We start from the raw sequence: 26,082 nt of genomic DNA on the forward strand, positions 1-26,082 counted from the left end.
GAGGGTACTGCTCCATGAAGAAGCCACTATCGTTTCCATCCTTCTAGCAATATTATCGTTAGCTTTACAAGTGATAAGCGCACATTAAAACGCGCGTACCGTTTCTTCTGCCGCTCACCGATCAACTCTATGGACGAAATCTCGCACACTGAAATTTCTGCTGCGCTTATGATGAGAAAGATCACTCGCTGATTTGTCCATTCAAATTTTTATTAAGGAAGGTTCTGTGAGTTTATGTTTTGGGTAGCAATGGGAGCTGGCGCCGGTTCCCTCGCTTACGTCCTGGTACAGAGCAGCTTAAAAACACTTCAGCAGCCTCAGTAACGATGCAAGATGAAAATTGTAAGGCTGTCACTTTCTGCGAACCCAAAATACAGAATTAAACGCGACTATTAGCTTTTAAAACGCACATATTCAATCCGGCGTCTGCTTCTGCAGCAGAAAGAGGAGTCACGTGATCCCAATGGCTCCCCTAGGTCGACGCTAGCGCCGTTCGCTCCAGTGGCGGCGCTCGCACCCATGCTGCGGCACAACACCTGAAGAGTAACGAGTATTTGCAGAGAGGCGTATAACTAAGTGATGACGTCAGTCGCGGCGTTCCGCGCAGACTGGCGACATGTACCGATAGGAAGTTTTCCATGAATGTGAAGAAGGAGAAAAGAATGGAGCACTGCCCGCTTCGTGCACTCCACGTGCAAAGTGGGCGGCGAGCAAGATGAGCGGCGGAAGGTCAAGGGCGACTTACGTGAAATGCGCCGCTGCTAGCCCAGTGAAGCTTTCGCTTTAAAATTGCAGATTATGCAACAAACATCTGCTTCATGGTAGGCTGAATATATTTGGCGATTATGGCCAAGTCACTGTTTTTGAATAGGCTTACAAGAATAAGCAGTACAATATTTAGTCTCCATAATGTCGATTCATATTCGTCAAAAAGATTCTCAATGTGCATAAAGCAAATTTCCTTTTGCACTGCGCTGAGCGTTAAGGATTGGGCATACACAGCTCACATATTTGCGTTCTGTTCTACCAGTCTGATGTGGGAGACAAATTCAAGGTTACCTTCTTGACCGTTACTTCCAACTGCTCCGAGTCCTTCATTCCCAAGGAATGCTTCCCTGCAGATGACAAGGTGAGAGATTGGAAAGTTTACATGACACTCAAACCGAATTATTTTGCATTTCATGTTTGCCGAGTTATAATTGTAACTGTTTCTCCACCTTTCTCGGTCTTGCGATTGAAAATACTGCCAGAAAGTTTATATTATTTCGTTTCTAACGCGAGAGTACAAATACCTCCATTTATAAAGAATTGTCCGTCGGTGTTAAGAAGATCAGCGTCCATCTTTACAAATCCTTGCAGCCTTTAAAAATTAAGACCTCGGCTTTAGCCGGCTATGATAGCACCTGCAGTTCGAATCTTCGCAGCTCGAGAATACAAGATATAGGTTCTAGTCTGGAGCCGACAAACACCGAAGCCTTTGCGCTCCATTGAAATCTTTTCTGTCCTCGAAATGTCAGCATACATGTGGCTAGTACTCGGCAGGCAAAATGACCTGGCACTGATACGTCGCAGGTGCAATGGTGCTTCAGAACGCATTACTTTTTTGACTCATTATTGGCCTGCGTCTGGTGTGGCAGTTCGTTTTTGTTTTCAGTGGAAATCGACAGACGTATAGACGGTGACTTATGTGACTTGAGTAGAGCAGAAAGCATGGTGCAGGTTGAAGCTGCTGACTTGGGCAGCTGGCTTCATACGAGTGTAAGAGATAGCAATTGAATGCACGGTCCCCATACACGTCAAATCGCCTATATTTCAGCCTTGACACCTGGAAAAATGACATGTATGCATCTTGGACATTGCATGTGCTTTCATGTATGCGACTTCAAATCAATGGTTATCTTTTCTAGCTCAAATATTTGTATTGAAATTAATGTCGGCGGCTACAAAGAATCCTATGTGGTCTAGATCGCAAAGGAGAAATTAGCTACTGTAGTAGGAATGATTCTGAAGCTATGAACCACCTCTACCATTCCTCTACATAGGCGGTAATAAAGTAACCGTGTACAACCCTGTACAGAAGTGACGCTATTGTGCTTGTGAAAAATAAATCTCTTTGGTCTGTTGGGATTTTTCTATACGGGAACTGTGAATTGATTCCTAAAATGTAGAGAAACAGTGTTAATTCTTCATTAGGACTCCAATTATCCACGCTGGAATTTATTATGAGGACAAATTTTTAATCCAGGAGCTTCTGTGGGGAAAGAGCACCAGGAGTAAGAGGCACCTTTTATTGCACAAGAGGGTACAAACATCCAACCACAGATAAGTCCCTGACTACGCAAGTGGAGAGTAGGTATCCTTTAATTTTCTAGCGAGCTTCCAGGTGATCCTCACGATGAAACCCCGAATCTCCCGCTTGCGGTGACCAGTGAAGAGAAATGGCCTATGTAGTGCAAAGTAAGGGAGAGATTAAAAATTAAAGGGATGCCCAATCGCCGGCGTAAGAAAAGACGCGGTAGTGCCTTCACTACGTTTTTTTATTGCATGAACTTTATTATATATGTATTTATTTAGTGCTGAAGTGAAAGGAAGAAACGGTATCTGTCTCACCTTTCAATGTACCCCTAAACAAAATTTCTGAACTGGTCTAAAGAAATGCAAAGACACAGTATTAGTTTCTGTCTGCGGACACCTTAACCCACGCCGTAAAGGAAGGGATACCGGCGCAACTGCACCCTCCATTTTTTCGCACCGAATTCGCAACTCTTCAAGCAAATGCCCAGCAAACACGAGCGAAACTAGTGCGCTTCAGCGGTATTCAACCCAACGAGCTGTGCATGCTTTTGTTTAATATATTGCAGAGACTACCGAGGCGTGAAATGCAAACGTCTCTAAGAAACCACATATTGGCTGGCCAGGAAGCATGTGCTAACGATCATTTCTACATGAATAAGATTTTCGACCGCTTTTTACGATTAACGCCGTGAGGATGTGATGTCAACCTAAAACCGCCTGCCAAAAATCAAATTTTCCGAAACCATCTGATGGCGTTATTCGAACATCTCACAAAAAGTTTGAAGTAAAATGTATCTCCTATTTACTAAATAGTAACTTGGGGTATCAGCATTACCTTTTAATCTTGCTACATCGTCGGTAGTGCTTACGGAATCGTAAACATGCTGGAATGTGTGATACAAGAGGGCAAGTGCATCAGCGTCGCCAAATTTAACTGCTTCTTCGTTGCGACAGATAATAGAGCCATGTGATGCGCAGGTATATTTGAAATTGTTGAGTGGAAATATTACTTTCCTGTGAAATATTCAAGTGCATAAACTTCATCGCTGCGTTCAGCGGGACTACTGATCCCGCATTGAGCCCGAGTCCTTTTCGGCACAGGGCAAATTTTGTGGCCAGAAGGCAAACCTATACCATATCACATGGGCTTGTTAACAAAATACCAGTATTTGCATAATAAATCTGCCAACGTGGGAAGGCTGGGAGGCGGCCCTGTCCAGCTCGGATCTTCAGGAACAACAAGCCTTCGTCGAAAGAGCACAGGCAGCGGCTTTTACCAACGGTGCCCCGGACTAGGGTCCCGATCAGCCTTCCCCTAATCTAAGCCAATGTTGTTTTCAATAAACGTTTTCTTCATCATCATCATCATCATCACCATAGCAAAAGTTGCACTGCGGTAAGTTTTTAATCCGTCGGCGTGGCACCGTGTTACCCGCCACCGTGGAAGACGCAGAAGAAGAAACAGAAGTAGAGGAAACAGAAGTAGAGATAGAGAAGTAGAAGTAAAAGAAGCAGAATAAGAAAAAGAAACAGAAGAATAAGAAGAAGAAGTAAAAGAATGAGAAAAGAAGACAGACAACTCGGTAGTTGATAGAGGCGAGCGACAAGAGCGAGTTGCTAGGACAGTAGGTTCGTTCAAACGTTGTGATGATGGTGTTCGACGTAGAGACGATTTCATACCATTAGAGTATTCTACACCCGACTGGGAATGGTCAACGACGAGAGGCAAGTGGTACTCATACGTGAAGTGATTCCCCTATGGCATAAATAAAGCTGAAACCATTGAGAAAACTGCTATGTGCAAAACCCAAGTCTTTAGTTTGAAGCCGAACCTAAGCGTAGCCATGCAGATTGCTTTCGCGTAAATTCAGATTTATACAAGCTAAACTGCAGCAATTTTCTAGCAATTTTACTATGAGTACAGGATACTCTCTGGTTTCCAAGTGCTGTTTTGATATTTTACATTTCGCGCTCTACACGTCCTTTGCAGCGTGCACATCAAGAAAATGGCATGCAAAGTGGAAGAATCAAAATTTGTCTTCACTGTCGTTATATGTTTTCCAACTTTCAATAACAGGAGGCAGACAATTCCGATACTGTTCATAAAACAATTTAACTTGTCATTTGATTACGCTACTAACTATCATAGATCGAACAGGGTGGGTATAATCTGAGGCAAAGAGAAGTTGTGAGGAAGAGTTTCGCTTGTATGAAACTTAAAAATGCGAAAATAGCGCAGGTTTTTTTAACCGTATAGCTCATTTTTGTCTTTCATTTCACAGTAGAGACATGCGTGCACAAATTCCTAAGCATGTGTTTTGCAGTAATCTGCTCTTACTGGTAAATAGAATTTATGATCAAAAATAATTGGAAGGTTTCGTACAATACAACCCAAAAGACTATACAGGCATATTGCTGGCACGTATGTTTTCAGTGAACTATTGCAGTTCCAGATATCTAATGTTTTAATGAAGAAAATGACTCGTTTCCACTTAGGTGGACATTTTAACGTGTCTTTTCTCAAAGAAACTATCGGCTTTTAGTTGGTTTTCTGAGCTTGTGTACCTTCTTCTATTGTACTTTCCCTTTTTTTTCGACGCTACTGCGTACTTTTACAGCGGTGAATAACAAAATGACACACCGCCATGCTTCTCCGTATTAATTTCTGTCTTTTTCTTTTTTAAGATTCCTCTATATGTTTCATCACAAAAGACATTTTCACTCTAAAGCCTTCGGGGCATTTCGCATAAAAGCAAAAAAATCTCTTAACATAAACATTTCCTGTCATTTATCTATCTCTTGTGGCTTAGCCATCTGGAATATCTGAGAAAAATATTTATCACCGACTGAGAGCCACGGATAAGCGACTAGGTTGTTGTTTCCCACGTTGCCAGAAAACGAACGTTGCTCCATTCTTTCTTTTGCTTGTAGACAAGAAAACGAGCTTCGTATTTTAGCCTCCTATACTCAATAACTCTGCGTGGCGAAAATACACTGCAAGTTCGGTTCATTCTAAAGCCGCGCCAAAGTCTACGGCCGCCGCTTTTATCTCCATCTCGTGCAGATTTACTCGAATAATCACCTGCTCTATATCGAAATAGTATAAGCCTCAGCCTATTGTGAAAGGAGCTCTTCCCCCTGGAGGAGAGATGGTCGGGCAGATCTTCAACTCTAGGGGAAGGCGTTCGTTTGTAGTTTCCTCCAACGGTTTACTCACACTTATTTCCGCACAGCATAAGCTCATCATGCACTAAGTGCGGAGAGAAAGCCGCCCTTAATCATATTCTTTGGGATTGCTCAGAGGACCCGCCTCCCAAGGCTCTCATAGAAGCTCCCTCACTGGAATCCTGGGAGGAAGTGCTGTGTAATGCGAGCCCCGATATACAATTGGGCGCCGTAAACCGCGCTGAAGAAGTCGCTGCAAGCCACCAGCTAACAGCAACTTGACCCTTTCACTAAGACCCAGTAAGACTACTCCCGACAATAATGTTTTATCTCTCTCTCTCTCAACTCTCATGGCTTAAAGGATGCAGCGGCACCACGGACCTCGTGCAAGCTGATTACGCCATCGAGTGCATAATATTGACACACCCAGATGGCTTCCGTAACTAAGGTCAAATCTATATAATGCGAAATATGATAAAGAAATATTAAGCAGCAAGTCTAGAGAAGAACCATCGTCGAAATGCATCAAATATGGAGTGAAATTTAGTTCGAGGTCTAAACCACTGCTCAAAAGGGCTGTATTAATACCCGCAACACTGGGCAAGTCGAGTGTGCTTAAAGGAAAAATATGAAACACGAAATGAATACCCTAATGCTACTCTGCTTCCGCACTTCATCGTATCACGTTCCCTGTGCGCAACCCTTTGTTTTAACTGCCGCGCTTATTAGGCTCATTTAATAAAGCGGCCGTAGTATGACCTACATTTACTTTAAAACTGTCAGCACGAGGAGAAAAGAAAAAAGGTTAGTAAACTAACTTTACTCTTTTATTTTTTGAACGTTTCAGCCGAAGCTGCCAGCCCACGAGTGCACTGCAGTTTTGTGGGAAATAAGCTGGAAAAATTATCTCGAGTTGGAGAGCCTTGACTGCAAACAGTTGTATGCAGCTGTTTCAGAAATATGACCATCACTAAAAATCACAATCTTTAATTCATTTTAACGGCAACATAGGAGATGGGCCACATTCTGTTCCGTAATAAAGACATTTCGTAACACGTATTTTCACAAGATTGATATTTATTGCTTCTCCGAGTTTAGAATGGTGAATATGTAACCTTTTAATTGTAATCCTCTGGAAAGGAAGCACAGAAACCAATTTCAGCGATGAAATTTGAACATATGATTTTGCATACCCACATATTTAACGGAGCGTCCCATAGCCTGAGTTGCTTTTGTAATTTCAACCCCATAAGCCAACTGTCATATTTGATAGACGCAAAGATACTGAAGGTGGAATGCTGAATGAACCAAATAACGGCATTTTTAAGTTGCCTTGAAGAAAAGTGCACGACAAAATGAATTTCGCGTACTAGATTCCCCGTGATATGGCTCTTTCAAAATTTTCCGCCTCACTGAACCACATGGTGCAGAAAATATGTGTTTCTTGAACTAAATAATTTTCATTCATTTATGGTATTAGAATCGCAATAGGTTCTCGATTTCCTGCAATGATCGCTCTTAGAACCATTAGTATAAAAATCGTAATTCTAAAATTGGTGCAGACACTGCTAATCTCTAAAAGCTGCTAGCAAGTCATCGTTTAGACTTCGCGATGAAGACGTCTATTGTCGTCGCAGAATTGTGCACATACGAGAAAGGTTCATTACGAGAGGCATAATTTATTCAACGCATAGTTTGTGAACAAGCGACATGCCATTTCAATGCAGTGCAATAAGTACAGTGTTGAACATGCATACATTCTCATAGCATGCTTCACAAAGGAAAAGAAAAATACCTTAAATACAAATTTACCCAAGCAAAATGTGTATACAGCGTTTGCAGAAAGTAACAACGCAACTGGGGCTACCTTTATTCACGTTCTGGACCCATTACAATTTGACAAGAAACTCAAAGGCTTCGGAGCTTAAGTAAAGGTTTTCCATTATTTCACACATACAGCCTGCATTGTCGCTTTAGCGACGTATTGATATCATTAGCATTGGGGGCTATAATGTCATATACTTACTTGCTTCCTTTTCTTCCTACTGTAGTGTCTCTCTAACAGAGCAGATTTAATGTGGTGCCAGTAAACACACATCCGGCCTCTACGGTATATTAGAATAGATTCTTGCAGTCAAGCATGCTCCCGCGTGCTGTTGATACCTCAACCACCCACATGGTGCTCACACCGCATGAATTATCTTCATTTGGGACTTAGTTAGAGCACCGCGACAAGAAGTCCCAAATTGCCGTTGCTAGAGTTCGCCACCCATGACTCATACAACGCCAATGCGGCAGCCACCAGGGAAAGCTACTCTTTGACGCAGGAGAAGCGGCACACAACCCAGATTCTTCAGCGCTTGAAGGCAGAAGCGTAGCAAAGCCTCATTTTTCTCTGGGCTCTGCGAAGGAGCAGTGACAGTACATTCAACCGTTGTACCTTCGTGAAGGAATGTTTGACGGTGACCTCGGTCGTGATTGGCTCTGTCTGGGCCTAACCTCAGTGTTAGGAAATCAATATTTCCATCATTAAACTTTAAATAGCCACCGGTACGACCAGCGATGAACCTCGGCATCGCCAAAGCTCCAAGGAGACTCCGCGAACACACCCGGCAAAGGATGGCTCCTAAGTTTAGTTCAGTACAGTTTTTATTTCCGTCAAAACGGCAGGGGCTCCAACAAAAATGAAAAACACTTCACTTAACAAGGTTCATGTCCCTGTGTACAAAGCATACAGCGGTCGTAAATTTTTACATAAGCAGTGCATAATTTGCAGGACAACCTTTTATAGAAAAAAATAAATGTGCAAGGACATTGCATGAACTGAAGCAAACATAATAAAATAAGAAAGCTACATTTGCATGTTAGAAAATTGCTTAATCAGCGTAATGAACACAATACCTATATACAGGATGGACAAAAAAAAAGAAAAAAGAAATCATCATAATACAGTTCTTAACGAAGGTACCATTTCTCTTATGATGCAAAAAAGGTCTTCAACGTTAACATACCAACATTTTCTACATTTATATAGTGAGTGTGGAGATAATTAAGTAACGATGGAAGTGAAAATTCCAACATTTGATGGCTAAAGGTTGTGCGTAAAAAAGGAAATTTCTGGTGACCGGGATGTAGACCTACCTTCCTTTAAACTTAAATTTGCAATGGATGGGATAAGGGCCTCATTGTTATGTAGACCTTGCTTGTATCTTCTGGCCAAGGTGAAAGAGTAAAGATTATGTATGGAAATTATTTTCAACTCCGTGAAAAGGCTTCTGGTGCGTGTGTTTGGTTCTGCACCTGGAATGAGTCGAACGGATTTCTTTTGTAGAATGAGAATTTGATTTGAATTGGTGATTGCAGTTTTACCCCAAACAATAAAACAGCAATTTACATTGGACATTGTAAGAAGGGGATTTATTGAGCAGGTCAGCAGGACTCGATCAGCAGGACTGGGCAGATCAGCAGCGAACACGGTCAGGTCCAACACGCGCAGCGATCCCGATGTCACTGCCTAGAATGTTCCTCGTGTACTTCTTCCTCTTCACAATTACCCGCGGGACAAAGAGGAGACATACTGGCGACTTACGGCGTAAGCAAGACGGCAGGGTCGTAATAGGGTTTAAGGAGCTGGACGTGAACAATCTCGCGTCCGCGCGGGCGTAGATCATGAGACGGCGTAAGGGGTTCCACCACATAATTAACCAGAGAGGTGCGCTCCAGAACTCGGTATGGGCCGTGGTATTTAGCAAGAAATTTTGAAGAGAGTCCAGGAGCATTGAAAGGTATCCACAGCCACACAAGAGCGCCAGACGAGAAGTCCAGTGTCGAGTGTTGGTAGTCATGGTTGGATTTATGGCCGTACTGGGTGTTAGCCGTGAATGCGCGGGCAATTTGTGGAAAGTCTTCCGCAAGCTGGGCTGCTTGAGACGCAGGAGTATACTCCGATATGTCTGGCTGATACGGCAGTATGGTGTCGATTGTAGCAGAGTGGTGACGGCCGTAGAGGAGAGAAAAAGGAGAGAAGCAAGTAGTAGACTGAGTTGCGGTATTGTAAGCGTAAGTGACATAAGGAAGGACGAGGTCCCAATTTGAATGGTTGGAGGACACGTACATAGAGAGCATGTCGCCAAGGGTACGATTGAAACGCTCAGTGAGGCCATTAGTCTGGGGATGATAGGCTGAGGTTGTTCTATGAATAATGTTGCACTTGGTGAGCAAGGCTTTCACAACGTCACTCAAGAAAGCCCGTCCTCTGTCCCTGAGCAGCTTTCGAGGTGCGCCGTGGCGAAGAACAAATCGCTGCAAGATGAAGGAAGCTACTTCTGACGCTGTGGCAGATGGAAGTGCGGTGGTTTCTGCATACCTCATCAGATGATCAACGGCTACAATATCCCAGCGGTTACCGGCTGCAGTGTAGGGAAGCAGCTCGTACAAAGCAATGCCGACGCGGTCGAAAGGGCGTGGTGTGTTGGGTAACGGCAGCAACTCTCCAGCGGAACGTTGAGGAGACTGAGGTGTATATTGAGTAAATAAACGAACATAATACTAACGCGCCACTAAACTCTGGAAAACCGTTCTACAGCCGCAGTTCAACGCGCATTATCCCACTTAGTTCGTCACACGGGTGCTTCCGAGAGGTGGCGCCAAGGTGTGTCTTTGTGCCCATTACCAACTCAAAGTCATACACACATACGGTGGTTGCAGCAGGCAAGTGATAAGTTCAGTAAGAGAAGTGTGAAAGGGGCCTTTGCCTTTCATTGGAAAGTCTCATTACGCTGATGATAACTAGACTGCTACAGAGGCTTCAAACATATGTCGGAAAACGCTTTTACAAAAGCAACACTTGACCTGTTTTGATAGCTACTGCTCTTGCAATTTCATTGTCCAATACATCAGGCAAATTTATTTTGCAAGGTCTCATTGAGGATGTAAACATCACTTTTGGATCACGGTCCTTTGTGTTGTGGCAATATTTACTGCAGAAACTTTCATTAGGCATGCCCAACCACGTCATCAATGTGCACATTGGTCATGGGGATGTTTATCCAAGTTGGGTGCATCATGACATACCGAATGGGAAGTGGCTGCTGCCAGGTTAAGTTACACATGCGGCACAGTTACGCAGTCTGCTGAAGAAAGCAAACATTTCCAGGTACCCCACCTTATTCGCGACTTGTGGCGATCGCTCTGGACAAATCGTTGCTAAAAGATAACGAGCACATCTCATCGTTTGGGCAAACTTCGAGTCTCGAGTCATACCACAGCCTGATAACCAGATTTGCCCCAAAGTCTGTCGCTTTCACACCCGAGATGATGTTTGCAAAGTATGTTCAAGGTGTAAGATTCCACCATGCATTAAAGGCGAAAGAAAGTTTCTTCCCTGTGAGAAGTTATTAACTGTGATATGGAATTTTTAGAACGCAGTTGGCAGCTGTGCACCAGAATGAAAATGCAGGCCGACTGCAAGCAACCACCGCAGGTGGTGAGCCCAAATGGAAGAAGAAAATGCAGCGTGCAAAAAAAGATGAAGTTGTCTGCCAAGTGAACACAAAGGCAACCTATGGCATGTAGAGCCAACTGCACTGTGCCATTAGTAGCATCATTTTTTGCAGTTTATGTGGACCAGTTCATTGAAGAGATGCTGCACCACTGTGCCAGGTGTGCTTCATTCAAGAAGGCAGACTCTGAACTCAGCAGAAGGAGCTCTGAAAAGCTGCCAATGGTGCAGATAAATCAAGCAAGGAAGTCAAAGGCAGGGCTGGTGACTGTGCATCGGTCGCGGTTTTCTAAACACACACCGGCTTCTTCACATTGATGATCTATCACCATTAGTGTTGACTTTCGCAGGGGTACCAATGTGAGTGGCATTTTCATCAGCTTGTGGGTGACCTGGTTTTTGGATTGGTTTTGGTTTGTGGGGTTTAATGTCCCAAAGTGACTCAGGCTATGAGAGACACTGTAGTCGAGGGCTCCAGAAATTTCCAACACCTGGGGTTCTTTAACGTGCAATGACATTCTACAGCACACAGAAGCCTCGCTGTGTCCATCAAACAGTGGCCACCGAGGCCAGGACTAGATCCTGCCTTCTTGGGCACGATAGATGAGCGCCCTAGCCACTGCACAGCGCTGGCGGGGCAGGATTTTATGGGCATCCGCTTTCTGTCAGTTCAAGGTTGCCTCTTCTCCATAAACTGCTCTGCTTCTGCTTCAGTGATCCCGGGGGCCTGTTTTGAGAGACTGCACTGTTGGCTTTGATGCTGAGAGCATGCTGCTGCTGTCTCGGCCACCAAATGTGGCTTCTTGCAACCATCTCCGCTCTATCCTTTCCTGTGTGGCTTTCGTGAAGCACACTCAGGACTTCACTCCAAATGATACTGGTATGACAGCCCTGTCTTATGATACCACGCAGTGATCCTGCACTGAGCTCTTGAGCACTTGTCTTGAAACCGGCAATCCTTCTCGATGGTCTGTTCTCTAAATGTTTGCTGCCTTTTTCCTTGATGCCCGCATCATACTAAAAACTTTTAATGCACCCAACGCCTTGAATAGTAGCTTTTCTTGAAATTTATTGGTCTGCATTCTGTCTTAGTACAGGTGTGACGTCAGCATCGACGATTAGGAATTTCACCTTTATGGTTTGACGTCTTACAGCACAGGTTCGTCTGACTTCAGGCATCACTTTGATCTTGTGTTTGGTGTAGGCTTATATTCTCCTGACGATAAATGGTTGCATGTGCAGTCTCATCCCATGTTTTTGGCAATTTCTTCAGGGGTAATATGTTGAACTGTGCCCCTGTGTCCAGCTTAGCTTCATGGGGACCAGGTGTCATCCCCCCTCCCTTTAACGGTGGGCAGATGGACGGGATCCTCTTTATGGTTACCAGTTGTGAATCTATGAGATTTGAGAACAGAGTTAAATGTTAAGCCGGTCAACCACACTCTAAGAACTGGAACTCTTATTTCAAGAGTCAAACAGCCTAATTACTCCTGCAGACCTCACTTTTCTCCTGCCATATGCAAGAAAGAGTGAAATGGCCTTTCAATCTTCCAAGAAAAAATGAGTAAAGTGAACATTCTACTCCTGCAGATTTAGATAGCTTTAAAGGTAGTTTTACTCCTGCGGAAAAGAAATGATAACTTTCCGTACCACACATGTTTCGCTTGTTGCTCGGGCATCCCAAGTGTCCGTATTGGACATTGAAGCAGGCTTCTTCTTCATTTTTTCCTCCTGTCTGCGTGATACCGCATTAAATAGTAGTAATAAGCTATCAAGGGTAAAGGCTTCCAGGCGTGTCGTCTGCTACTGTTTTCAACTACGAAACTGTCCACTTCTCAAACCAAAGCAACCTGAAGAAATGAATAACCTACGACAATATAACTTCACAAATGAACTTTATTATTTGAAAATAATTTATGCATTTACAAATACTTCATAGTTATCAAACTCACGCTCCCTCTTCTTTTTTTGCGTTGCGCAACTGTTGCTCTCCTTGTTCAGTTCAAGCGCTGCGTTAGCTGTGCGTTGTTTGTTCTTGCGGCATGTTAGTTACATCGTAATTCGCTTAGCAATCTTTTATTACCGTCGGCTTGACCTCTTAAACTACCCTGTTATATCATTATGAAATGCATCGCAAGCCTCAAGCCTTCGCAGTGTTCACCATTTGCAGCGCGCACACAGGATATGACCTGCAACTTGTTTTCAATGCTCGCTCGCCAACGGCATCAACGGTCTCCCGACAATAGAGAGTTTTAGTTGACGGGAGCGGAGACCCCGCCCCGCTATGGCAGCTAGCGGGAGCGCAACTGCGCATGCGCAGCCCGCTTAGCCGATAGGGGGCTAGCGGAAACCACCACCCGCTCCGCTCGCGGACGATCTTAGCGGAACGGGCATAGCGAGACGGTCCGTGCAAGCGGAGAAAGATGGCTGCCACCAACGTAGCAGGTTTGGCGACATCTACAGCCCGTGATTCGAGCTCGTCGCAGCAGAGGATGCGGAAACGCTTCCGCGTTCATGAAGATATACTGCTTCTTCAGGAGGTAGTGGCTCAAAATTCATTTGAGCGACCTGAAAACTGTATGGCGGTGCTACGCTATGTGTCGTTCGCAGTCGACCAGCCGTTGACGCTTCGCTACATCAAGGAGCGCACGGATCTCTTGGTGTGCTACTTCCGTCGAGAAGACCGAGAAAACCTTCGAAAGTAAGTGGCATGTTCTGTATGTATGCTGAGCATAGACTGTAATCCCACGCTAACATTGTCACAGTCTCTGCCGGATGTTTTTCGTTTCTCACGGGAGCATTGTTTTCACATCAGATCCGGCACGGAGGAGCAATATACCGAGCGGGAGAAGCTTCTACAGGAGATCTCCGACATGGCCCGGGATGTGGGCCATGTGGTGAGGAATTGGCCGCGGGTGGCCAATTCAGCTTCGAAAAAGAGGCAGAACACCTCCTCCGCTAGAGAAATGCGTCAAGCGCAACATATACGTCTCGAAGCTTGTGACCGTTTGTGTAAATGACGGGCCAAAAGACAACAGCCAGTTCACACATGGTAAGCGTTTCTGCGCCCTTTTCTCGGCCGTAGTGGTTGGCATTTTTGCCCATGGGGACTGGTTAGCGTGCATTGCACTGAAAGTCTGTATAGATGCATGCTTAGTTTTCTAATGGTATTTGTTGCCTCGGGGCTTAGTTGATGCTTAGTTGTTATACAGACATTAGATAAAGCTAGGGTAGATTCTAAAACCTTAGCAAATAATTTGACTTAAATATAGCGAGAGTGTGGCGAGAGTGCAAAAAGAAATGAGGGAAAAAGATATTGAATGGCTGGTCCAAGCACTGGTCATCACCAGAGTTGCATATGGCCGCCCTACCTATTTAGAAAAGTAGAACACAACATATCAGATGCAATCATCAGATCAGCCATCAAAAATGCCTTCGGTCTCCCATCATACACTGGCAACAACAAGCTCTAAGCGCTGCGTGTCCACAATAACTTGTATGAACTTTATCCTAAAGAGCGCCTGCTCTTACACCTAGCTCCCATACCCATACAAAAGAACGTGTCGACCCACTCCCACGAAGGCCAGAGAAGAGCCACAGTGGATTCATAAGACGCATGATAGGAAGAAGCAACAAGGCAGTCTACACAGATGGAGCCTTGTATCCCTCTCATGTGAATGCAGTGGTAACCAATCACCAAGAACTCTTCAGCCTATCTATTTAGAACTACACCACACGGGAAGCAGAAATGTTTTCTCGTTTTTTCCACGAGTTGTATGTGATGAACTCTGCACCAGGCGGTGGTAACTCAGACCACCATCGACAAATTTGTCGAACTGGCTGGAATATCTGCATTGTCAACCATGAGGAAGTGATGACATCATTAATGTCTTTCTTTTATTTTCTATATTTAATATGAACCTGTGTAAATGTCAACCTTTGATTTTTTTATATTTGATACGCTTGCCTCTTTTTCATTATTGTAAGAGTGTTCGGTTATACCCTTCTGTCCATATGTCCATATGTCCCTTCTGTCCATATGTCTATATTTCTGTATGAGCAAATACCTATGGGCCCTTGAAACCCACTCCTGTAAAAATCCCTATTGAGATTGACAGTACCTAAAAAAATAAACATAAAACAAAGGAACAGTGGGAGGAAATAACAAGGGAATCGATCAGTTGGAGATATGAAATCGCACAAATATTTGCAATATCCAGCCGAGAAATAACTTTGCTCTGCTAACCTAGGGCAAATATTTCACGCATACTCTGAAAAGAAGTTTATCTCTCTCTCTCTGTGACAAATGAATTCTCCTTTGTTTGCAACAGCTCAAGATTGACCATCACAGCAGCTGCTGCTGGGCATGTACGATGAGGCGGAAGCACCGGCCCCCTCCAACAGTGCTCCTTCCCCGCAGCAAGATCTAGCCGAGGCCACGCAAGAAATGGGCAACCTGTTGCCTCAGGCAAAACAGCCGAGGCAAAGACCAGCAAAACGGCACACAGGACAGAGTACTCCCAAAGGTAAAACAAGAAACACACATCAGGGAATGTCACCGAATCTGTTTACTGCACTCTCAAATGTCCTTGTTTGGTAGCTAATCATAACCACTGCATTAGAAAGTGAGCCACAGGAGAAAACAAACAAGACACCTGTACAGGGCAAGCAGTGCACTAGTTGCGATATGTTTATTCAGAGCCATTTTAATCAGCGACAAGGCCACCTGTGTAGATGCTATGAACAGTGAGATGACAATATAGTCAGAAAACACTCCAGCTGCAATGTGGCAATAAATATTGTTTAAAAAAACACAGCTGAAAGTTAGGTGAATGAAAGTTTATCACTTGAGCATAAACTGCCGCCTCATTTTCAAGAACTCCTATAGGTGTTGCATTTAGACATTTTTGTTTTCAACAATAAATGTTTGTAGCTTTGAGGTATTTCAGTTCACCTATTTCTGCTGTGGCCTATGATTTCGGTCTTTAGCAGCTTATGAGAGCCGCACTGACAATTTTTTGTAGAGGTGTGGAAGATTCTCTTCACTTCTGTTTCCTATAGAGCACTCGTGTTGTCTCATGTTCAATGCACTAACCTGTTTGACACACCCTGCAGTGCAGTCTGACAAGAGTACAAGTTATACTTGCGCAGCAGGGGACATACACACTTCTTTAAAAGTAAAGACAGCACGGGATTAAGATGCACCATGAGCCTCTCGTGGCAACTGTAAATATGCTAAGTTTGGGATCCAGGAGGAACGTCTTCGCTTTTTTTACAAAAACATGGTACACTAGCAAATTGCAAAAACACATGCAACACTGTTGAGTAGCAAACTCCTAGGCTCCAAACTTTTCACAAAGGCTGTATTTCTTCTAGCAGCTGGTGCCGTAATGAGGCCAATCATCTAGTGCCTTGCATAGCATGAAGATACTAACGCTATATTTCAAAAGCCACTTTCCTTTTTTTTTTGCTGGCAGAGCACGCTTTCGTACCTGATATCATTTTTCCACCAAAATCCCAACCGACATGATAGTAGGTTTTAGGCACAGTTCTGTCTTAACGATTTCACCGCAGCCTACATCAGAGCAGCAGCAGTATAAATTAAGTTGGTATGGCAGAGCTGTTGCATCAATTTCACACAGACACAAAGATTGAAGGTATTCTTAACAGTTAACAAACAGCAGTTGCCCTATCCAATTTCTTTGTCTTTATTTTCCTGATGAACAGTCACAACAGTCAGCATAAATCACAAGGCATGTATGGCTTAAAAACTAGCACACACCATAGTTATGGTGCTTGTAGCGGCCCTCTGAATCATCACAAGGTTGCGTTTTCACACAGTTTTCAAGAAACAGCCAAAGATGCATTCACGACATTCGCCTCCTAGTGCAAATGTTATGACAAATGGCCAATTAAAGTGCACACAATATAGACGCAACACTTACTTACAACCAATCTCACTCAGAACATAAAATTTTTAAACTCAAATCTTTTAAATTTTGCTCGAGTAAGCTCACTTGTATAAAAGTCAAAATTCTTAGTGAGCATGAAATGGTGATGTTCTGGTGAGAGTCATAAGTTCAGGGTGAAATACACTTTATGGAAAGTAGAACACAAGTGCTGAATGATATGAGTAAGCAAACTGAAGTGCACCACACAACAGAAAGGTCAGGAAAGTTACATGAGGTTACTTAGCCACAGAATTGCTGCAGTAATCACTGGAGACACGAGACTGTCTCTCCCATGCACACTGCCACAGCTGCACTAAATCACCGTCAGAGTAATCACCATGTTTAAAGCTGCATGTTCAGACACTTTCACACAATCACACTGTTGACAACATAGACGTGGCTTGTGTCCACATGGACACTACAGCAGATCACTGCAGTAATCCCTGGAGATATGAAACTCCCTCTCCGATGTGCACTGCCACAGCTGCAGTGAATCACCATCACAGTATGCTTTAACAGGAGCTGTTGGCGGGCTAGTTGGTGAATGTCTACTGTAGTCATGGTGAAATTGCGCAACAAACACAACACAAAAGTAAGAGGGACACGTAGCACGGGGCGAGAGCACGGGACGTGCGCTCGTCCCGTGCTACGTGTCCCTCTTACTTTCGTGTCGTGTTTGTTGTGCAATTTCACCATGACTACAGTACCATCAAAGTAATCACCATTCTCAAAGCTACATGTTCACACACTTTCACACAATCACATTGCGGACGACATAGACGTGGCTTTTGTCCACACGAACACTACAGCAGATCACCATCGTGTGAATTTCCTTCAATATAGAATTTCATCCCCCATGAAGCCTTGTTGTCAACTGCAAAGACGCAGTCATCTTGTTGACGACATAGGACTTTGCATGTACCCACAAGGAGGCTGAAGCAAGACACCGTCAAGCTACTTTCCTTCTATATGACACACTGCAGCAGTATCACCATGATGAATTCAACCCTTTTTCGTGCTGAAGCAAATAAATATAATCGCCACAATAGACATAGCACATGCCCTTGAGGGGTTTGTACAAGGAACTGGGACAGAATTCAAGAAAGCCGTCTGCTCCTTCATGCAATTCCTTCCCAGGCCATGCCTCCCAATAAACTAAACTTACTGTCCATCAAACATGTTTCCTTCGGCTACCCTTAAAAAGTTGGAAAGAGTTGGCTACCCTTAAACAGTTGTAACAATACTAATACATTTTTGTGCTATGACAGGAGCCAGCTTAGAAAAATGTGGTCTGTAGAGTGTAGAGTTGATGCTATCCACACATGAAGGGTGCCTTGAATGCCATCAGTCATGACTGTATTTAATATGTGTGCAATTCTTCGAATGAGGGCCTAACTGGTTTTCTCTTTTCTTATTATTTTTGTCAATTTTTAGGGTTCCGTGGACTTCAGTTTCTTGGCATGGAGCTTCTGACAAGGCGCAAAGAAAAAGAGTACGATATCAAGCTCAGAGAAATTGAAAATGAAAAAAAAACTTGAGCAAGAAGACGTGCGTCTTGCACTGGAGAAAGAACGCCTTGCCATTGAGGAAAGAAAAATAAGCCTTCAAGAGGCAAGGCATGCAGAAGAGGTTGCCTGTAGGGAAAGAGAGAGAGAGCGTCTTCTGCAGCAGGTGCACAAGATGCTTGATGAGCAGAAAAAAAGAATAATGGCTGCAATTGAAAACAACTCGATTATCTAATATTATGCAATAAATCTGCATGGATGTTTGCTAGACGTTGGGGTAGTGTCTTGTGCAACAGTGATAGAAAAAACCTTTATCGTGTGCACTTCCAACTTGGAAAACAGTGCATGTGTTTCTTGCCTTCTCTGTTTCTAAGCACTCCTTCATTCTTAAAAAACACACACATATATGTATTTAGCAATGAAAAGCTCTGCAAAACTGAAAGCACTGAAAAGGAATGAAAGGTTGAAAGCGACAAAGTGTGCTCATACAATTAAGAAGGCATGGATCTGCACTCCTGCCTATGAAAAAGTGCCCACTGCACCATAATTGTAAAAGTAAAAAAGCTGGTTTCGCAAATCTTAGATTTGTAACCTCTGCTGCTTTCAAAAAGCACTTCCACTTGACTATTTTAGCCACGGACAGTGAGGTAATGCTCCAGAACTGGAGGTTCTAGTCCAAAGTAACTCGAAACTTGGGAGCCATACAAGCAAGCGTGACAATTGGCAAATAGTGTGCTGAATCTATACATGCACTCTAGTCTCTGCTTGAAAAGTTTCTGATTTTTCCGAAAATCAAGGAAGGCAAAATTGCTGGCAATCTTTCCGAACCCCCACTCAACTGACTGCCTCACAGAACTCATGGCCTTATTGAAAGCCAACTGTTGAGGTGTCGCATGGGTTGTTCCATAAGGCTTCATTAAAAGCGGCCTCAAGGGGTATGCTGGATCCCCGTATATACAGTAGGGATTCCCTTGGACCAACTTTTCCAGATTTTCGTAGGTACGGCTGACCCTCAGGATCCCTGTAAACGAAAAAAATAATGTAGAAGAAGTAAACAAGATAGTTCAAAGTTTTCATATTTTACCATAGTTTTACAATATCCCAAAAATATTCAACAAAATGAGGTATTAAGCAAGGCATTGATTTAGAAATTTGCATATTCTGTCTCATATTCTTAATAAACGAAAAACTTCCTGAACTTAAGCCTTATGGCAAACTTGTGGAATAAAAAAAAATAAACGAAGATGTTTGTTTAGCAAGAGTGTTAAGTAGTAACCGGGAGCACCTTGGTTACATATAACCTAAAGCACCTCTAAATATCTGAACACTTTCAACAGTTAACTTAAACAACTAATGCTGAGACAACTTTGACCGGCCTGCAGTGATATTTAATGCATTGCCTTCAACTTACCAGCGTCATGCTTGCTACCAGGATAGGAGCCGTCAAGCTGGCAAATTATGCCATTAGGACACATGATGGCTTGATACTTTAAAGCGTGTGTACGCTTATGACCAGAAAGAAAAAGCTTCTGGTCTCGCGATGGACGGCAGATCGCCATTGCCGTGCCATCAATAAAAATCAAGCAGTTTTGCAAAGGCACCCCTTTAGAATAGATCGCCTGAAAAGCAAACAAAGGACCTGTCATGAACATTCTCAAGAAACGAAACTAGCGTACAAGTGTTACCTGAGAGAACGTTTCTAGAGCTGTAAGGTCAAGCCACGAATGGTTATTTATGTCGTCCAGCAAATGCCTGAAGTTGTCCTCTATGTTCACGAGGACTTTATTCGAAATTCTAGAGAGGACGCAGTAGTGCCTCCCGAACGTGCGCTCCAAATCACACAGCCTGTTCGGGTAGGCGAGTCTGCGCAAAGTTATGCAGAGGGCCTCGTCGCCGGGCACCGGAACCGCCTGTGCCGAATATAAAGTGTCTGGCAGCAGCAGGACATTTCGAAGCCTCCGCACATGGTCCTTTTCAAAGCGAAACAGCGTGCGAAAAACGCCATCGTCCGTTTCTTCGATGGTAAACAAACCATGAAAAGAAAGCGGGCCCCTTCGTTCCGCGGCGAACACTTCTAGGCACAGAAGATCTTCAACTTTAGTCCAGTTCAGAGCGGACAGTAGAAATGGATCTTCAAGGATGCTTCGTTGCCTAGGCATCGTCTTGGCAATGTAGAAGGCCCACTGTGAACTCTGCCACAACGTCGTGAAAAAAAATAAAGTGCGATCTCGGCTAGTGCTGCGGTCGGCTTGTTTTGTATGTTGAAAAGATGAGTCAGAGTATCGAAGCATACCAATATTTGTTAACATAATTTTTGCCGCCGAAATACTTTTCACCTGTATAGAAAATAGTACAGTAATAGGTATATCTTACACTACAAATAAAAGTAATGAAACTCAGTAGTTTACCAGATCTTGTGATTCCAACCTTGTCGCACAGAGGGCACTACGGTAGTTTTCCGCTGAGGGAAGTGTGTTTAGCGTGCAACTAAAAGCGATTTCGGCGTGAGCGTTCCGCTCGCGCTTAGCGTGCTACCGTGAGCGGAGCGGAACTTGAAAACGGTCAACTAAAACTATCTAATAATGGAGTCATTCAGGTAAGGTTCGCTTCTATTTTTTTTCCGCAACTGCAAGTTTAAAATACGCGCAAAAGCGTGTAGATTTCTGTTCATTAGCACATATTTTGAAGCTCAGTTTTACCAAGTGCTATTTTCTTGTACTGGGAGCAGTGGCATTCTCGCTTGTTCGAATATGGGAGGCGCGTAGGCCCTATTTGTTTTGGCATTGCTGTAACCGCTAATCCTAGACACAGAAGTATGTGTTCTGGTGCATACATACTTTAATAACTTCCATTTTTTATCATCACAAATATGCATCGGCAGTCACGTTTACGTCCGGTTGAGTGAGGCATTACAGTTTTGTTCCTTGCACTCCCAGGTGTACACTGACATAGACGTTTTTGAAAATGTTCTCCTGGAAGACAGCTGCTTGCTCAGGGTGGATGCTTGCTTCGTTGCTACAGGCGTCCCGTGAACAGCATTAAGCTCGTTTGTTCTTCCGTCACATGATTCTCAAAAGGCACTACCATTATTAATTGTGATAAATGCTTTATTTGCCTACCTATGCTGTACAAGTGGAGGAACCGCGGCCTTAGGCTAAGCACATGCCCACAAAGTGCGGTCAGCTGTTGCCATGGTCTCCTAGGCTGTTCTCTCTACGGACGTCATTGCATATTAGGGCACTTCAGATAGTCAAGCAGCTTGAGTATGCGAATGTGTTTGCTTGCATTTTATGTTCTGCAGATTAGTGTCGTGTGTAGCAGCCAATCAAGGAAGTAATCGTGAGTTAATCTGAAGAAAAGAAATTGTTCATTTTTCACTTCCTGGCATACTTTTTACTTCTGCAGAAAAGTCACTTATAAACCGTATGCATACTATTTTTATAGCTGCAGCATGGACATGCTGTTATAAAGCCACTTTGAAACCTCAAAAAAGTAAAGTTGCTATTTAGGTCATGCTCATAAGAAAGAGAAGCTGCTAAGAATGGCTCACGAATTAATTGTCGAGTAATAAAGAATGTTCTTTGTTGCTGTGCAAAATAATGCAAAATGTCCTACATCTAAAAAAAAAAAATCGGGAAACATTTCAATGACCTGCTGCGTGCTTGCTGAAACACACACACACAAAAAAAAGTAAATGAGGGTGGGGACCAATGTTGAGTGCACACAGGAAGTTGAGTAGCTGAGGAAGTCATCGCCGAGCTCTATGACAGCAGACTTGGCGTGGCAAGGAGTCATAGAGCACTGGCACGACAGTGTTGCATCGGCTTCAGCTCTTTCCACGCACTTTTGATGGCCTTCCATAACTCATCAGAATTTGCAGTGTGCAGGACCAGTTTTTGCAAATTGACTTTTAATGCCTGAAATGTTTTCAGTGGCTTTCATATCAGCGACCTTAGGAAGCCAAGCTAGTGTAATGGGCTACAAAGCTTTTCAAGGTGCACTTTCACAATGTGCGCCGTGAGGATAGGGAAAGAATGCTGCGGCAGAAAATGCCCATTCTTGTAAGCCATGATTGACAGCGCTTAACCACACGGCCAGAGTAAAGAACACATAAATGACGAACACAGGTGCTGAACTTCAATTTTATTCTGTAACCACTAATACTCTGCTTATATACCCATAAAGGCACAGACAAGTGGCGATTTTTGACACTTGTGGCAACAAAAACAAATGTGACAAATAAAAACCAAAAGGAGTACCGAAAGGGCAAACCCGAACGAGGAGAGAACGAAATAGGCAAGTTATCTTTTAAGCCGCCAACACATGGAAAGTGGACTAATAATTACAAAAAAAAAATACAAATGTGGAAGGGGAGCAGAAAATGGGTAGCAGAGGTAAAGCTAACAATTAGCACAGCAAAACGTATAATATGAAGTACACTAAAACTGAAAAAAAAGAAGCGTCATGAACAACGACAATGAAGCCAACAATTGACATTGCCAAATGCAGAACACAAGTAGTACTAAATAGCTAAACCATAGCAAATGAACGAAACGCGCATGATCAACAAGGGTGAAGTCAACATAGTGAAAGGATGAAGATGAGGTGCATAAAACCAAACAAGAAAGATAAAATGTCAAGAAATGAATTCAACAAATGTAACAAAGCTAAAACCAGCCTAGATTAGAGAAGTCTATAAAGGAAGGCAATCTCTTTTTCCAAAAGTGAAATGGAGGGGGTGCTAACACAATCATCCTTGAGCCTCAAAATCTTGGCAGCTTCGACTATTTCATGTGTCAGCTTTACCAATGTGTTTTTAACACTGCTTTTTTTTTTCAAAGATTGGGTGGCATGGCTTCTTTGAGTCAGTTCCTGCAGTGGACGGGCAGATTTCTGGGGGATATGCCTGGGAAGTCATTTTAATGCTCCATTAGCCTTTCACTGATGCATCGGCTTGTTTGTCCATGTATACCTTACGGCAAGTGAAAGGCTTAGAGTGAGCGCCTTCTGCACATGCTGCTAAGGGTTTTCTGTGCTTCTTGGTGCGGTATTTTTTCTTTTTCATTAACGATCCACGAAAGCTGCAATAGTTGCTCAGGGGCAGAAAAGAACGTCAACTCCTGCTTTCTTTTCACTCATCGTAAGGTTGTGGGAAATTTAGTGCATGCAACGAATCACTGCAACCTTTTTGCGTGGCCTGTGCACTTCAGCCAGTGGTTGTGTTTTCGCACTTGGTGTTTTTCAGCACTTTTTCTGCGACAGTGGAGAGGACTTGTAATGGCTACCCTGATTGCGTGAGCCTGCATACCTTTTTCAAGAAGCTTTCTTGCAATTTGTGCTCGCATGCCTTGTTCAAGGCGTTGACAAGGGCAGCACGTGCGAAACCCTTAGCAGCACGTGCGGAAGGCGCTCACTCTAAGCCTTTCACTTGCCGTAAGCTATACATGGACCAAACTGGCCGATGAAGGCTAATGGAGCATCAAAATGACTTATCAGGTATATCCCCCAGGAATCTGCCCGTCCACTGCAGGAACTGACTCAAAGAAGCCATGCCACCCAATCTTCGAAAAAAAAACTGTGTTAAAAACACATCGGTATAAGCTGACACATGAAATAGTTAAAGCTGCTAAGATTTTGAGGCTTAAAGATGATTGCGTTAGCACCCCCTACATTTCACTCTTGGAAAAAAAGATTGCCTCTCTTTATGGACTTCTCTAATCTAGCCTGGTTTTAGCTTTATAACATTTGTTGAATTCATTTCTTGACATTTTATCTTTATTGTTTCGTTTTATGCACCTCATCTTTATCATTTCACAATGTAAATGTGGACTTCACCCTTGTTGCTCATGAGCATTTCCTTCATTTGCTTTGTTTTAGCTATTTAATGCTCATCTTCTGCGTTTAGCGGTCAATTGTTGGCTTCATCTTTCTTGTCATGCACCTTTTCTTTCAGTTTTAGTGTACTTCATCTCGTGCGTTTTGCTGTGGTAATTGTTAGCTTACCTCTGTTACCCATTTTCTGTTACCATTGCATTTTTGTTTTTATTTTTTTTTTGCTGTTATTAGTCCGTTGTTCCACGTGTTGGCGGCTTAAAAAATGATTTGCCTATGTTGTTCTCCCCTTGTTCGGGTTTGCTTTTACGGTACTCCTTTTTGTTTTTATTTGTCACAAGAGTCGAAAATCACCACTAGTCGGTGCCTTTATGGGTATATGAGCAGAGTATCAGTGGTTCCAGAATAAGGTTAAAGTTCAGAGCCTGTGTTCGTCTTTTATGTGTTTACTCTGTCCGTGTGGTTAATTAAGCACTGTCAATCATGAATCAACACCATTAGCCCGACAACTTTTTTGATCCTTGCAAGGTCCTTCTAGCAGGTGAGAAAGGAGCTGGTGGCAATGATTACAAAATAAGCTTGGGAGCTCAGCTGACCATCAATGCAGAGAAGAGGTGAGAGGCTGTCTTTGTGGTAACCTCTCCCCCCCCCCCCCCTTGACATGTTTAAGGATTTTTGAGTGCTTGGCCTGAGGCCATTGACCTAAAGGGGATGATACCTTAAAATAGCAGCATTTAATGAAAGTTACAGCCTTGGCAGCAAAACAAACATGGTATATAAGAAAGCAAGCCACAGGTCAAAAGACAAAAGTATAATCATTTACTTTTTAGCAACTAGGCAGCACTCTTTGTTTCTAGGCCCACCCAGTACAGGCCCACCCAGTACTGCCTTAAAGTTAGGGCTTTTGTGTAGCCATCCTATCTGAATCCTGCTTTGTCACTCCTTTGCCTAATAAATTTATCTGACAAATTAAGGCTCAGGGCAGCCCTTATCTCACCCCCTGTTATGAACAGGCTGTTACTAACAGAGGCAACAATTTGTAAATTCTTTTTGGTTGCTTTTTGGTGAGATAGCGGGAAGCATCTTTGATTTGGACTTCATCCCGGTAAGTATGTATGATTATGCCCTCTGAAGCCTCAGCCACTCCAGTTGCTTTTCTGTAGTGCGCTGTCCAGTGACGTCCCTCTAATTGAGAATCTTGTCGCTTGAGGTATCGCGGCAGCCTTATAGGTCCGTAGCCATGCTGAAGCTCTAAGCAACGCATGTTGATAACTGTCCATTTTACAGATTGAAAAAGCATTCACATCAGAAAGTGAGAAATGAACGATCCATAAATGGGTGTGTTTGGCCAGAGTTTAAATTGCATTTCTTCAATTGTTTGCTGTATAGGACAGTCTTCAGAACAAAAAATATGAGCAAGGCCGTTTGTCTACTGATGCTGCCTGTTCATCTGAAGTGTGCTAATGTGGAGTAACATCCCTAAAAAACAGAGTAGCAGATGTGGGCATGCTATTCAACCCATGTACAACCTCTTGACCAATCACTTTGTGGCTAAGTGCAGTTACTACAGGCTTACTATTACCTTCCATGATATGTGTGTGTTAATTGTTGCACTCCTTATTTAATCTTGAGAGAATGATCTGTGTAGGTAATTGCATAAAATGGATCACTACCTTATTTTGACAACTGATTTATTGCTATTGCTGCCATGCAGCATGTGACAGTGATTGAGTGTAGAGTTCTCAAGCACTTCCTTCCAGCCAATGCTTGGTTTAATAATTTTGTTGTCATTGTCTTGTGTTGTTAAGTAATGGCAATAATTAGTGAACTGGTT

The 26,082-nt window shown here is 43.3% G+C and overlaps 2 protein-coding genes and 1 long non-coding RNA gene across 3 annotated transcripts; 2 read left to right on the forward strand and 1 right to left on the reverse strand.

The window, feature by feature from the left end:
- The first annotated feature begins 10,460 nt into the window (after window positions 1-10,460).
- LOC146177464 (uncharacterized) lies at window positions 10,461-14,835 on the forward strand. Its single transcript, XM_084581569.1, has 7 exons — window positions 10,461-10,557; window positions 10,616-10,787; window positions 10,881-11,026; window positions 11,076-11,224; window positions 13,498-13,661; window positions 13,776-13,857; window positions 14,758-14,835. Exons 1-7 carry the CDS (start codon window positions 10,461-10,463, stop codon window positions 14,833-14,835), a joined length of 888 nt encoding a protein of 295 aa, XP_084437695.1.
- Window positions 14,836-15,303: 468 nt separating this feature from the next.
- On the forward strand, window positions 15,304-18,676 carry LOC146177465 (uncharacterized). Its single transcript, XR_014701323.1, has 2 exons — window positions 15,304-15,486; window positions 18,346-18,676. It is a non-coding gene; the product is annotated as an uncharacterized LOC146177465 (long non-coding RNA).
- Window positions 18,677-18,950: 274 nt separating this feature from the next.
- Window positions 18,951-20,575, reverse strand: LOC146177466 (uncharacterized). Its single transcript, XM_084581143.1, has 3 exons — window positions 20,102-20,575; window positions 19,828-20,035; window positions 18,951-19,437 (listed from the first exon to the last, which is right to left on the reverse strand). Exons 1-3 carry the CDS (start codon window positions 20,573-20,575, stop codon window positions 19,046-19,048), a joined length of 1,074 nt encoding a protein of 357 aa, XP_084437269.1. The 3' UTR covers window positions 18,951-19,045.
- Between the last annotated feature and the right edge of the window lie 5,507 nt (window positions 20,576-26,082).

This window comes from Amblyomma maculatum, chromosome 10 (genome assembly GCF_055883805.1).
Source record: "Amblyomma maculatum isolate TAMU_Amacu chromosome 10, ASM5588380v1, whole genome shotgun sequence".
Taxonomy (NCBI): Eukaryota; Metazoa; Arthropoda; class Arachnida; order Ixodida; family Ixodidae; genus Amblyomma; species Amblyomma maculatum.